Genomic DNA, 16193 nt, shown 5'->3' with positions numbered 1-16193 from the left:
CTTTGATTCCCTCTTTCATTGCAAATAAACATCAACCACCCATTCAACTCAAAAAAATCAACAACCCAACTTAAATTACCAAACTACCCCTCACCTGCCACCTAATCATTACGAATGGATGAACCTTCCACGTGGCCCAGTAACAAACAAGCACCCTATAACACTTGACCAATAACAATCAACATTTGGATATTGCAATATTGCATTATATCACTCCTCCATATTACTAGTATCATTCATCCATCAACTGAATAATCTACTTCCACATTCATAGTTTAATTCATCTGGAATTAATAATGGCTTCTAATTCATTAATGAGCTGTGGTATTGCGGCTGTGTGCCGCCCTGCAGTCTTCTCTTCATCCAAGTCTAGATTCGCAACTGCGGTCCCACTTTCGGGTGTTGCAACCAATGGTTCTCGGGTTTCGATGACCGCTGATTGGATGCCTGGGCAACCGAGGCCACCGTACCTGGATGGATCTGCACCTGGGTATGTACTAATAAGTATTAGCTATATATTAACCTCTAGTACCTATATATATAAGTGGTTGCGTCAATTGTTGACGCGACCAGAAGTCACAAAAAGAAAAAAAAGGTTTTGGGTCGACTTTCATGACCTGTTCAGGTTGACTAATACAACGTGTTTAAATTTTAAACATGTCCGGTTTTGGTTGAACTGTTAATGTATTTAAGTATTTAAAAAAACTTTTATAATTATATTTTTATTTCTGTTTTTTCCGTTTTCCAATTTTTTGAAGATAATCTTACAATTTGCAATTGTTTTCCAAGTTTTTAAATAATTTTGAAAATAAATATTCATATTCCTCGTTTACTACACTCTAAATTATATCAATTTTGTTTTTTGTTTTTTGTTATTGTTTTTTTTTATATATAAATGGGTTGTGTTCGGGTTGAATCTAACACGTATAATAATATGGGTGGGGTTTGGGTTGCCATTTCAACCTTCCAACCCGCCAACTCGACACGATTGACACCCTTAGTTCAAACATAATGTTTATATTATTTGTGTTTCAGGGATTTCGGGTTCGACCCACTTCGTCTTGGTGAAGTTCCAGAGAATCTTGAGAGGTTTAAAGAGTCTGAGCTCATTCACTGCAGATGGGCTATGCTTGCAGTCGTAAGTTTTCTATTGGAACACTATTATTCAACTCTGACCCGAACACATAAGGTTGTGTAAATCGAAAAGACATGTCTAACTCGTTTATCTAAGCGCGTCAAACGGATTGGTGGGTAATAATCAAGCTGTAAACTTGTTAATATGGTTGATAAACTGTGAAAAAATGCGTTAAATAGGTTAGCAAGCCTACCTGTTTAAATAAACAGGCTAGCGGGTTCATTAATTTAAACGAATTCAATAGGTCAACTCAAATGCGATTTGCATATTAAAAGGTTTAGAATTTAGAAATTACAAACCAAAATATGATTGTTTTAGTATGGTGTTAGTATTGGAAATTGGACAGTAGGGTGTTCTCGTGTTTTTCGTTTAATATTTCCTAGAATATCTAACAAATTCAAGGACTAATTGTTATAAAACTTGCAGCCAGGGATTTTGATACCGGAAGCCTTGGGATTGGGAAATTGGGTAGAAGCACAAGAATGGGCGGCTGTCCCCGGAGGACAAGCTACATACCTAGGAAACCCTGTTCCTTGGGGCACCCTACCCACCATTTTGGCCATAGAATTCCTCTCAATCGCCTTCGTAGAGCACCAAAGGAGCATGGAAAAAGACCCCGAAAAGAAGAAATACCCCGGTGGCGCTTTCGATCCATTGGGCTACTCAAAAGACCCGAAGGCGTTCGCAGAGTACAAGGTCAAAGAGATCAAAAACGGTATAAATTTTAGCAACATATACACTTTTTGACATACGTTAATATGTTTACATATGTATGATTGTGTTTGTTTGTGGGATTTTGTTATGAAATGCAGGACGTCTTGCTTTGTTGGCATTTGTGGGATTCGTTGTGCAACAATCGGCGTACCCTGGTACCGGACCCTTGGAAAACTTGGCAACTCACTTGGCTGACCCATGGCATAACAACATTGGAGATGTCGTCATTCCTAAAGGAATTTTCCCAAACTAAAATACACTTTCGGTCTCATCTTTCATATGTAAAATCCATATATATAAACCCTCGTATCTTGTAATGAAATGAACTTATATTAGTGTTGAAATGGTGTTGTGAGTTTGGAATTTCATTTCATGTTTTTGTCAAGGATTGCATTAAATTTAGATCATACATTAAATAACATAATAAAATTGAATAGAGAGAACATTAGAGTTAAAAGCCATACATAATGCTGACATGTGACAACTTTCAAATTTGGCTGTAGAGTAGTACTGTCATTTTAGTCGGTTATTCATAGCATTTAACACGTTAACAATCTACGATTTTTATAGAACAAGAATATTAGATTTAAACTAGTTTCATTATTAGAGACAAATTATCACAATTTACACCGTAAGCTTCAACAGTTACAGTGTATACTCGTTGATCAGTATGTACGTGAAAAATGCCTAAAACCATTTGAATTGCTATCGATGCCAAAAGTGATATTAATGTGGAAGGTGGAACTCTGATGACTGCATTTGATCCACTAGCATGGTTAGCATATTCATGACCAATAAGGCAGTATTGCCGGGTGCATCCTCGTCAAATCAATATCTATTCATGAGTTTTCAGTTATGATTAATCTCTCTTTGTTAATTAGTGTTACTTGTATGAAGTATGTACTATAACAATCAATCGATCTAATCATAAACGTTTCATTATGTTTTGCAATCAAATAATTTTACACACCAACCACTAGTTCTTCTTGGTTTGACACCGTATTTACCTGAACTAAATGACATACAAAACCTAACCCTGGTTGCGATTTCGAGGGTTTAGCCACACATGCTTAGTAGAAACCTTGATATAATGGGATTTCCGCTAGAAACTATGATGAATTTGAAGTTATCAATCCTGGAAATAAGTGGTTTCTATCGAGCATACAATAGTGTTACCGTGCGTTCATCAACTGAAGGAAGAGATTCAATTTTTGGGCAGCTTTCATCATCATAAAAAGCGGGTTTTTTAGGTTCAGGCAATGCTCCATCACTAACCAGCATCAGAACCACTGACAACATAGCGGGCCTATCTTCTGCATGATTTTGCACACATAACAGTCCAACATGTATTGATCTTATTACTTCAGAGACAACACATGAGGTCAGTAAAGATGCACTCACAAGTTCAATGGACCTTCCTTCTTTATAGAGTCTCCATGTCTACATCAATCCACGACATATATTTAGTACATGCTAAAAGGTTGATGTTTCAAAATAACACCATGTCTTGCGGTTGCATTTTTTTTATCTAGTCTTACATGTCCAAGAAGGTTATCTCCATGGTTTTCATGAGAGAATTCTCTGTTTTTCTTCCCACTCACTATCTCTAATAGCAAAAAACCAAAACTATAAACATCCGACTTTGTAGAGAAACGCCCATGTACTGCATACTCAGGAGAATTATAACCACTACAACATAGTCATTAAATACATATTAGTATATACGTCTCATCTTCCTTTTTTTTTTGGGAGGGGGGGGGGGAGTTTATAACCAAGGATTCTTACTATGTTCCAACCACTTTCTTTGTCTTTGCACTAGTATCAGGTCCTACAAACTTTCTAGCAAGGCCAAAGTCGGATATTTTTGGATTCATGTCACCATCCAATAAAATATTACCTGCCTTGATATCTCTGTGTATAATTTGAAGGCGGGAATCTTGATGCAAGTATAGAATACCTCGAGCTATCCCATGAATAACCTGAAAACGCTTAGGCCAATGAAGCATCAAACTTCTTACTTCATCTGCTAAAATTAGGTGACAAATATTACATAAAGTTTGTAAGATATATACTATAGAGATAGACAGAGAGACAACCAAATAGAAACGAGTCCAAGCTTTTATTAGACATGTACTCATAAATCAGAATCATTTCATTTCCGTGGATGCAGTATCCAAGAAGCTTCACAAGTTTTCGATGTTGAAGTTTAGCAACACAAATGACGTCATTCTTGAACTCCTCAAGACCTTGTAAAGTTGTATCTGATAACCGTTTCACTGCTACTTCTTGTCCGTCGTCCAAGACACCCTAAAAGGATTGAAATTTAGTGTTTATGTTAACTTATAAATATATACTTTTTATATCTTTTTATTCGTATTCTAATAGGTGTTGCATTCTATCTACAAATTACCTTGTAAACAGGCCCAAAGCCACCTTCGCCAATCTTGTTGGAGACATTGAAATTATCTGTGGCCCTGGCTACTTCACTTAGACTAAAAAATGGTAAATCATCAAGATGTTCCCAGTTTCCTACAAAAAGACACATTCGTTTGCTCTTGGTTACATGATTTTTCTTTAACATGATGTTTCATTTTTAGAAGCAAAAGAATGACTTACCTTTCTTTTTCATGACATGCCTTTTCTTTTTCGTCATTGAGGCATATGCCACTACAAAGAGTAGCACAACTGATGACGTTAAAATCACCAATATAAGTATTCCTTTGGGTTTCTTGAAATGCGACTCGGCGTCCGTATAATCTTTCATCAAGAAACATCAGAATGATAGTCAAAGTCAAGCATATTATAGAAGTGTGGGCTATAGTTAAAAGAAACATATTTACCTGCTAACTCAAAGGCAGCCATTCTTATATAAATCTCATGATTATCATCATACTTTCTGATATCCCTTAGCTCACCAAACCATATCAAGCATCCGCTTCCGCCATTTCTGAGATCTAAATTTGCATATGCTGTACAAGAGCAATTCTTTTTGCAAGTGATTTCACATTCTCCGAGTGTCATACTGTGATTATGTTGGATTTTATGGTCGGTTCGGGTCAAGTCAACACGACCGACCCGAATACGACCCGGTATGACTTACACCGGAGGTAACGAAAGCATAAACCCATTTAAATGTTAATTGGGTCCGACACAATCAATTAGGTGGACTGGATGTTGGTTAAAGCCTTTGTTTGGTTAATTGGGCTCAAGCCCAATTGGTTTAACTTGATTAAACCCTAATAATACCACTATATATACTATAAGATATTTTATTATATTTGGCCCAACTATAAACAACAAACCCTAGCATCCATCTATTCCGGCGCCGCTTTTCCGGCAGTTGGTTTTCCGGCGACCTATTCCGGCCACCGGAATCTCGTCCACTCATCACCACAGCCAAACACTAGTCACCATAACCACCACCGATAAGCCGTTGGTGTTTTATTTGAGTCACCTGCAAATTTAGGTCGTTTTTCCGGCGGCCTTAGGTGATTCCGGTTGAACACGTTTTTCCGGTGAACTCAAGTTCCGGCCATTTGTGTTAAAGTTTGGTAGCTGCTGTTGCTCGAGGACCTCTATCACTGTCTGCTCACCGTTGCTCCACCAAGGGACCACCGCCGCAGCCACTGGACCACCGGACCACCATCTCGCAGCCGCCGTTGCTTCGCCGGACCACTGCTGTCGTTCCGCCGGACCACCGCCGCTGCCAAATCTGATTGTGTGTCATCTCTAGCTTATTTCGTTGTCCTTAGATGTCTTCCCGGTTTCGATAACCGAGGTATATCGACAAACTATAAACTATGGTTGTTTATTCGTTTTAATCGTACTCGTATTGTTGTAATCGGATACGGGTTCGGGTTTCCGTTTTTGGTTCGTTTAAATCGTTTATATCCGCTGCGTTTTTATAGTTCGTTTAAGTTTGTATATTAATAATGATTAATATCTATCGAAACGAAATTATAACTAAAACGGGTTTGTAATATCTTGACCGTTCCGAACCACCGTTGAAACCCAACAGTGGTATCAGAGCAGCGGTTACAACATACGAGTCGATCCCGGTTTGTTTAAAACCCGATCTACATCTTAAACTTTAAATCGTTTAAAGTTTATAGATCTAGATTTATTTTCGGGTGATTTTGAGTTGGTCAAAGTTTTGTTTATTTTATTTGACCAAGTCAAAACGACCCGAAATTCGTTTATTTTGAATATGTAAATCCGGCCCCGACCTATGTGTTTGTTTGGTGTTTGAGATTGTTTTGGCCATATGGTTGGTTCAAAAGTTGTAAAAAAAGGTTATTATTTAATTTTCGGTTTTCTTTTGGCCATAAAGATGGTTCAAATATGTAATATGACATATTATTGTTAGTTTATAAATTTGTAATTAAGAAGACGCGAAGATAACCGAGGACGAGCTCATGGACATCTTGGAGTTAGTGGGAGTTCGGACAAGACGACGGGATGCACAAAGAAGTCCATCCTTGTGGTTGTTTGTGTTTTGAACCCCTTGATCCGATCGGTCTCCCTAATTGGCTCTAGCGAGACCGATCACCTTTTGGCCATAAGGATTTACATATTATTGTTATTTGCTATTTGTGGTTGCTTGGATTGTTTATAATAGGATTAGAATATCACCGACCTAATACCAAATAAATTTGAAAATAAACACTTTATTAACCAATTATTTTTGCAAATTAAAAACGTTTTGATTTTCAAAACTAATAACTTAATAGATTTTCTATTAACTTAAAATTGGTTAGTCATATCGTGACAAACTTAGTTTTTAATAAGTTATCTAAAACTAAGTGTCCTGAAAGATGAAAGGGTTCATCTATTCGTCCCGATAATAAATACAGTAAAATTTGACTTTTACTCTATTTGGTAATTTTAAAATTAATCCCAATTGTAAAACCAATAGTTTATGCCAATCCTACTACAAGTCACACTTGAGGCATACTGCGAAATTTCGAGTGTTTGGAGCTACAGCACCGCACTTGTTTTCTAGCGTATCCCATCAAGGTGAAAGCGTTTCGTTGACACATCCGGCGCTTTCACGAGTCACGGTATAGGACAACTATTACTTTACTCTCCTGTTACGTGCTAAAGCTGTCTGGAGACTTAAAGTGGGCAAAGATGAGGCTAAACGTATCTATACAGACAATCGTTGTCTCTATAGGCCTCATAACCGAGAGTTTTGCTCTATTCACAATTGGCAATCATTGTCAGTCTGCCTAACCACTTATTAATGTTGTGTGCTACAGCTGCCTTTAATAACTGGAAGCCAGATTCTCATACTCCTATTTAATTAATGTTATTGGGTTATTAATAACAGGATTACAACGTCGAAAACACTAATTAAATTTACTTTTGCTTAATTAATCAGATGTCGTCAAACGAATACTCACCCTACGCCCTTAAGACTATCCTTGAGAAGGATAAACTGAACGGTACCAACTTCATCAAATGGCACCGCAACTTGAGACTTGTTCTGACCATGGCAAAGCGCCTGTATGTTCTCGATGGACCAGTTCCAACGGAGCCTGAAAACAACACAGACGCTGCACGAAAAGTTCTTGACAAGCATAAGGATGACTCGGCTGAGGTCTCCTGTATTATGCTAGCCACCATGACTTCTGAGCTTGCTAAAGGCTTGGAAGACTTTGGTGCCTATGAGATGCTTAAGCAACTCAAGAGCATGTTCCAGAAACAAGCCCGTCAAGAACGTTTCGATACCATGAAACAACTCATAAGTTGCAAGATGGCCGAAGTGTAACACCCCGACCAAAGGCGGATTATACATCGGGGCGCCACATATTGTTTCATTACTCGTGACACTATTGGGTGTCAATATTTAATAAATACATTCATTCGCGCACACGCAAGGTAGACAGAAGATAACATAAAGCAACATAAATCAATATATTATAAATCATAATATTCGAACAGCAATAACTTGTCTTGATACATTTTAATCTAGGTCCAAAATAAAGAAAACTTCCTAGGTTATCTCGAGCTCCAAAACAGCTATTGCAAACCTGAACATGTGTTAAAATAAAACGTCAAACACTTGCGTGTTGGTGAGAAATCAAGTTTAATAGTTAATACATAGATAACAATAAATCTGCGCGCATCATGTGTATGTCTGGTTTTCAACAGGGGTGTAATCTGATCGGGACCAACTCTAAGATTCATAGACTGCCAGTGCTCACAATTGAGCTCACAAACAAGACAACTGTGCGTGTGTAAACAAAAGAGAAAATCATAAACGATAGTTCTCCCGTGTTCATCTAATGGTACCATGAGAACTGCGGAATAGACCGACAAGACGGTTAATGATCCACACATACAAATAAACAGCCAAGTCTACGTCCTCAACACATGGGATACTGCGCGACTAAAGTTCATAAACAGTTTAAGACTAAGTTTGTATGAACACATGAACATCCCAAAACATTAAAAAATAAAAGGGATTAGGTACGAGATTACTCACTTGATAATCGGTGTGAAGATAGGTAAAGCAAGAACCAAACAAGCAAAGTTAACCTATAATTAAAGATTATTGTTTTAATGATTTGATTTAAGTCTTGATTATAAGTTAGCATAATTAATAAGTAAATTATTATATATAATATATATTACCGGAAAAGCAGGGCAGAACAGGGAGGAAGACGAAGGCAAGGAGAGAGGAGGCGGCAGAAGAACAATCGGCAGAGAGCAAAGGAAGAGAGATAATAAGTGTTTGTGTGATGTGTTAGGAAAATAACATTATTATTTATAGGGAAACCCTAGGGAACACAATCCCTAGAAAAGGGGAAAAGATCTCCAAAAAGTAAAAGATTCCAAAAGCAAAAGATATGGAAAGATATGGCAGCTGCAGGGGACAAGGGAAAAGCTGTCAGGTAACAGTAAACAGGCATGGGCGGGTCAGATAAAGGTACTGGTCAAGCATGGAAAAAGCAGATCTCCAAAAGATAATGTCAGTCACTTTTTCTGCCAACCAATGGGGTTGGTGCGCATGCTGCGCCGAAAGTAACTTTTCAGACAAGACAGGTTAGGTCAACAGCACAGAAAAGACATCACAAAAGCAAACGGCTAGATTAAACAGAAGAAAAGACTCAAGGGTTAAACGCGAGAAGGCATCGAGCGCGAAGGCAAAAGTGCGCGAGCGCGAAGGCAGACAGAACCAACCTTAACGCGTCGCGGGAAGAATTATATTTCTAAGCGTGCCGCGGGAAGAACTTCAATTCTAAGCGCGTCGCGAGGAACTATATTCCTTAGCGCGTCGCGGGAAGAACAGTATCCATAGCGCGCCGCGGGAAGAACTAAAATCCTTAGCGCGCTACGGGGACAGTTCGTCTCGCGTATCGCAGTAACAGGTGGTCTTCACGCAGGCTTCCTTGTAAAGAGTCTGGCGCGAGGAGCTGCGCAAACAACCTTAGGCGGGAAGGAACAAAGGACAGAGGTTCAAGGCTTAAGGGCGGGACGGCGACAAGAGGGAAAAGAAGGCGGATAGAGAGAAGAGGGACGGGACGGCGGGAAGGAAAAGAGAGAGAGGCGGGAAGGAAAATATATATTATTATTAAAAGTAGAATATAAGTATAAATAAATATTAAATCATAAAAGAAAGAGATCGGATAAGGGAAACGGGTACCTGGGTCGGGTCGGATCGGGTCAGATGTCACACGAAGGGTCTCCCGTCAGTGCGCATGTTCTTAAGATGAAGGGGCACATCGATCAGCTTAAGAAACTTGATTATCCCCTGCCTGATGAGATGGCAGCTGATTTCATCCTCAACTCTCTCCCTAACTCATACGACCAGTTCGTAATGAATTTCAACATGAATGGCTGGGTGAAGACAGTGCCAGAGCTTCATAACATGCTCAAGACGGCTGAGATGAACATTCCTTCTAGGACCAATCAAGTTCTTATGATCCGATCTGCTGGTGTCAAGAAGCCTAATCCCAAGAACCGGGGTTATAAGGGAAAATGCAAGAAGAATGTTATCATTGCTGCCCCTCGTGCCACCAATGCTAACAAAGGGGTTCCAAAGATACCACCGCCGCCCCCTGAGGAGCGCAAGTACTACCGATGCAACCAAATGGGACACTAGATGCGAAATTGTCCCGAATACCTTGCTGAGATCAAGAAGAAGAGAGCCAATGGTGAAGGCTCTTCTGGAGGTATTTCCATATACGTTATTGAACTTTTCACTGTCTCTAGCAACACATGGGTATTTGATACCGGATGTGGTTACCACATCGTTGATGTCTTACAGGAGCCAAAGAAGTGGAAGAAACTGAATAAAGGCAACATGGAACTCATCATTGGAGATGAGAAGAGAGTACCAGTTCTGGCAACTAGAGTTTCATTTTACTTGTCCATCTGACCTAGTTTTTCATTTGAATAATTGTTTGTATGCTACTGGTTTTACCGAAACATCGTTTTAGTTTCGTTGTTGTTTGAACAAGTTTTTAAGTACGTTTTCAATGGCATGGCTATTTCTACTTACTTAAATGATATCTTTTATTTTGGGGCTAAACCTTGAAATGATATATATGAGATTGATGTTCAAACTAATAATAGCGTATATAATCTTTCGAAACGTATCAGATCTGGCATCAATGACACATTTCTATGGCATTGCCGACTTGGCCACACAAGCAAGACAAGATTTAAAAGACTCCAATCCGAAGGGATTTTTGAATCAAATGGACCGGACTCTTTTGACAATTGCAAGTCTTGCTTAGCTGGCAAACTCGCCAAAGACTTCTTCACTTATAAAAGTGAACGAGCAAGAGATCTGTTAGGACTCATACATACTGATGTATGTGGACCTTTCAGAACCATGACTAGAAACCATGAAAGATACTTCGTTTCCTTTATCGACGATTGTAGTCGATACGCTTATGTGTATCTTATGAAACACAAACATGAAACTTTTGAAAGGTTCATAGAGTTTCAAAACGAAGTGGAAAACCAACTTGGTAAAACCATTAAGATACTTCGATCAGATCGAGGTGGAGAGTATCTCAGCTCAGAGTTCATCACTCATCTAAAAGAGCGTGGAATTGTTTCACAGCTCACTCCACCTGGCACACCCCAACATAATGCGTGAGCGAGAGGAGGAATCGAACTTTGCTAAACATGGTTTGATCGATGATGCGTAAAACCAACTTGCCTCACTCCCTTTTGGAGTTTCACCCTTATGACCGCCTCCCGCATTCGTCAAATACTACAACCAAAGCGGTTATTACTTCTTTCATCCTGATACAAATATGATTTCTATCAAAAGAAAAGAGCACTTCCTCGAGAAAGAATTTCTCGATCGAGGAACTGGAGATTACATTGTCGATCTTGAAGAAATTCAAGAACCACAAAGAACCGCTGAGGAAGTTGGAGTGTCTGATCAACAAGTTGTTGTTGCTGATACATCAGACATGAACACGAGCGTTCGCAGAAGTAGTAGGACCCCGCACCCAATCCAAGATACCTATGGCATCTGGATGGTCCAGAAGTCTTATTAGTAGCCAAGTCTAGCGACGAAACTACTAACTACAAATCTGCAATCTTAGATCCGGAATCTGAGAAACGGCGAGATGCCATGAACGCCGAGATGCAATCTATTCATGACAATCAAGTCTAGAACTTGATTGAGCTACCCCCCGAAGGTCGGGCAATAGGGATCAAGTGGATTTTTAAGCAAGCATCTCGTAGCTGGAATCTTCATTTTGATTAAAGAATTTGATTTTATCAAAAATGAAGATGAGCCTTGTGTTTACATAAAGGCTAGTGGGAGCACTATATCATTCCTCATCTTGTATGTGTATGATATACTGATAATTGGAAACAACATTCCTATGCTTAAGGGAGTTAAGCACTAATTGGAATCTTGTTTTACAATGAAAGATCTTGGAGAAGCTGCTTATATTCTGGGAATCGAGATCTACCGAGATAGATCTAAGCAGCTTCTAAGGCTAAGTCAAAGTACATACATAAGCAAGGTCATGACAAGCTTCTCAATGGACAACTCCAAGATAGGAGCTGTTCCATTGCTAATGGAACCGTTTTAGCAAATCGCAATCTCCGGCAACGGACATTGAGACAAAGCACATGCAAGCAATTCCATATGCTTCAGCGATTGGCTCTGTCATGTATGCTATATTATGCACTAGACTTGACGTCTCATAAGCGTGTTTGGAGGAGTGGAAGAGGAGCTCATTGTAAGATGTTACACTGACGCTAACTTCCAAAATGACCGAGATGCTTCTCGCTCATAATCTGCTTGGATGAAGAAATTCATAGCCAACCTCGATCTAATTCCAAGTTTAGGAAAATGATCGACGTGATATGTGATAACACAGGTGCTATTGCTCAAGCCAAAGAGCCCAATTATCATCACATGGCCAAGCACATTTTTAGTTCCACTATGTACGAGTAATACTGGAACAAGGTGACATCATGATAAGCAAAGTAGACACAGATCAAAATCTAGCTGACCCGTTCACTATGCCGATGACTCAGGACAAGCATAGAGATGCTATCAGGCTTAGACTTGCTAGTGATTTATTTTGATTTAGTATTTGGATGTATGAACATTCAAACAGTTGTACTTTTCAGTTCACTTTTGATTTAATGGTTAAATGCAAACGTTGAACTGTGTTCATTTTATTACGTTTAATCCATGAATATTGTATTCTAAATTATCCGTAGTCGGTCAGACTCGTGGGAACGATTCTGAATTAAGACTATTCTGACTTTGGACTCAAGCAGTTGACTTCCAAACTCACAGGCCTCATTATGAATGACGTTGGATGTAACTCGCATCGAATCATCTTCATGGATCTTAATCATAAGATGTTTTGATAATAGTATGCTCATTTAGTATCCTATGACCTGAGATACATATTAGAACTTTCGTTTACCGAGGAATATTCTTTGATCATGTCAACCGTTGTTGCGTAACTGCCATCCATAAAGGCATTGATTGGGAATGTTCTGGAGTTCAGTGGGAGTTGTATGTATCAAGATGGGATTCTGTACTCTTACATTAAAATGTGACAGTTAGACATATTGGCGCCCTCGTTGATTCAAACTGGTAAAGTGTGAGGCCTCACCCAAACTTACTGTGTGTTTGATTGGACCACTTTGACTCTATATCGAGAACTACAATAATTGAACACTATATGAGATTGATTTGATCCATGTCTCATTGTTCAATTGATGTCTTATACAGAAATGATAGATGACAACGATTACTATAAATTCATTATCTTGCAATAAGGTATTCCAAGATACTTTGGTTATGGATTTAAAATTGTCATATTTGGTTGGGGACAACTATGTGTAGCTAGAACGCCTCTAGCTATTAGCGTTGTGATACTTGACCCAAATCCGTCCAAGTGGGAGACTGTTGGATTTTATGGTCGGTTCGGGTCAAGTCAACGCGACCGACCCGAATACGACCTGGTATGAGTTACACCGGAGGTAACGAAAGCATAAACCCATTTAAATGTTAATTGGGCCCGACACAATCAATTAGGTGGACTGGATGTTGGTTAAAGGCTTTGTTTGGTTAATTGGGCTCAAGCCCAATTGGTTTAACTTGATTAAACCCTAATAATACCACTATATATACTATAAGATATTTTTATTATATTTGGCCCAACTATAAACAACAAACCCTAGCCTCCATCTATTCCGGCGCCGCTTTTCCGGCAGTCGGTTTTCCGGCGACCTATTCCGGCCACCGGAATCTCGTCCACTCATCACCATAGCCAAACACTAGTCACCATAACCACCACCGATAAGCCGTTGGTGTTTTATTTGAGTCACCTGCAAGTTTAGGTTGTTTTTCCGGCGACCTTAGGTGATTCCGGTTGAACACGTTTTTCCGGTGAACTCAAGTTCTGGCCATTTGTGTTCAAGTTTGGTAGCTGCTGTTGCTCGAGGACCTCTATCACTGTCTGATCACCGTTGCTCCACCAAGGGACCACCGCCGCAGCCACTGGACCACCGGACCACCATCTCGCAGCCGCCGTTGCTTCGTCGGACCACTGCTGTCGTTCCGCCGGACCACCGCCGCTGCCAAATCTGATTGTGTGTCATCTCTAGCTTATTTCGTTATCCTACAGTGTCTTCCCGGTTTCGATAACCGAGGTATATCGACAAACTATAAACTATGGTTGTTTATTCGTTTTAATCGTACTCGTATTGTTGTAATCGGATCCGGGTTTCCGTTTTTGGTTCGTTTAAATCGTTTATATCCGCTGCGTTTTTATAGTTCGTTTAAGTTTGTATATTAATAATGATTAATATCTATCGAAATGAAATTATAACTAAAACGGGTTTGTAATATCTTGACCGTTTTCGTTCCGAACCACCGTTGAAACCCAACAGATTATACCATGATAACCGTGTGTCTGGAAGTTTTACACCCGAGATTTTTCTAAAGCCAATCCCACTCCCACATTTCAAAGGTCTTTTCCTTTGACAACCACTTGACCAATCAGAAGCATTCCATTCTCCTGGATTTCTTGGTTCAAAACCTTGCATACAAGTACAAGGCGGATGCTTGTCAATGCTACAGATTCCATAAGAACCGCAGAGTTCATAACGATCACAAACATCTACTTTAAGATCTCCATACACAATCCAGTCTTGGATTCGCTCAATCCATTGCAAAATCTGTGTCTTACCATCGTATGTCAAAACGGCCCTTTGAAAAACAGAACTTTTAAGTTCAAATATGTAGTGTATTTCCTTGTCATTAAAAACAAAGTCGCGGAAGTAAAGTGGATTTTCTTTATCAATAGGAAAACCACTATACCCGATACCATTCCACGGTCCGAATCTTGATACTATTACTTCACCTTGCCACCCAAAAACTTGTGGATATCCATTCGTGTCAACCCTATCACTACACAGACCTATAGAAGGATCATCAGGACTCTTCCAAGATGTCATGAACCACTCTAAACCTGTTACCAAATCCTTCCCGATTTTCATTCCTGCTAGCATCGTGTCACCAGGATAATCAAAACTTTGCCAGATCAGCGATTGGCTGGCGCTTTTTTTATTTTTATCCCATACAACAAGATTTCCAGTATCTAGAAGCTGCGCAAACACCACCCGATTATTACCCCACCCACGTACTATTGAATTGGATGACCAGACCACAATATTATTGCCTCCACTGAGAATCACCAGGTTTCCATTGCTATTGACTTTGAACATGCCTGATGTGTCGGTAATTGGTGTTTCCCTGTTAGCGACCCAAACGACAGTATGTTTAGATATCTTCTTGTACCATATCCCCAAGTATCGGTTCTTGGACCCCCTGGACTATAAAACCCCAATTCAAAAATTTTCCCTTCAGAAACAACGGTTTCACCATCTTTGATCGATTGGTTTGCATAGACGGTATCCGGTATCTCACAATTTGATTGCACTAGGATAAAAGCACTAAAGAATAATACGTGTCTGGAACAACCCTTCATTGATAATCCAGACCATATATCTTATTTGCACTCTTATTGTATTAGAAGGGTGAAAATCACCTTTAAGTTGTAATATTTCAGATGGTTAGAATTTCTGCGTTCAAGCAAAAAAAAAACAATTTGGCATTTAATCATTTGACGTTTAGTTTGAACGTCGCTTGGAAATTGTTAAAAGAAAAATATAGGCACGGAGAAATAGTTACTGATAAGAAATGAAATAGTTAAGTCAAAGTTTCACATCTGGAATAATCTTGTAAATAGATAGAAGAATTCCATGCATAGTGACTTTGAAAATTATTTCCCCAGAACAATCTACCTATAAAGTAAAATAACTGTTTGTCTGTCTTTTGGTTAATTCTAATAATTTTGTTTTTCTTCAAAACTAATATATTAATTGACTCTAATGTATGTAATTGATTAATAATTATTCACTTTTCTTTTACACTCTATTTATATTACATCTATAAACTTTTATAAAAATAAATATTAACATATTACTTTACTATATATTCCAAAATACTTTGTGAAATCCAAAAATCAACAACAAACTATGTTTCTCAAATATTGAAAAGAATATAATTTCAAATGTTATCATTGACATATTGTACTATGTATATTGTAGAAGGTTGTAAATAAAAACAAAACTCGAATATGCTTCATTTTACAAAGTAATTTTTTAACCATTAAATTATAAATATATGCTTAAAAGTTGATCCATAATTTTAAAATCAATCCATTTATCTATTATTATTATTATTATTATTATTATTATTATTATTATTGTAATTCTCATATAAATTTATAAATTATAAATATGTTCGGAATTTGGAAAATTTACTATTTTTCTATCA

The 16193-nt window shown here is 38.6% G+C and overlaps 1 protein-coding gene and 1 pseudogene across 1 annotated transcript; one reads left to right on the top strand and one right to left on the bottom strand.

The window, feature by feature from the left end:
- The first annotated feature begins 212 nt into the window (after positions 1-212).
- On the top strand, positions 213-2234 carry LOC143568880 (chlorophyll a-b binding protein 6A, chloroplastic-like). Its single transcript, XM_077054920.1, has 4 exons — positions 213-490; positions 1036-1138; positions 1562-1850; positions 1948-2234. The coding sequence occupies exons 1-4, from the start codon at positions 297-299 to the stop codon at positions 2100-2102; spliced, it is 741 nt and encodes a 246-aa protein (XP_076911035.1). The 5' UTR covers positions 213-296; the 3' UTR covers positions 2103-2234.
- A 673-nt stretch (positions 2235-2907) lies between these two features.
- On the bottom strand, positions 2908-15342 carry LOC143568873 (G-type lectin S-receptor-like serine/threonine-protein kinase At4g27290; annotated as a pseudogene).
- Between the last annotated feature and the right edge of the window lie 851 nt (positions 15343-16193).

This window comes from Bidens hawaiensis, unplaced genomic scaffold (genome assembly GCF_021521415.1).
Source record: "Bidens hawaiensis isolate Kalapana, Puna unplaced genomic scaffold, B.hawaiensis_p1.1 tig00024239_1, whole genome shotgun sequence".
Classification (NCBI taxonomy): Eukaryota; Viridiplantae; Streptophyta; class Magnoliopsida; order Asterales; family Asteraceae; genus Bidens; species Bidens hawaiensis.
Note: the sequence above shows the minus strand (reverse complement) of the source record. Positions and strands in the feature narration are given on the sequence as shown.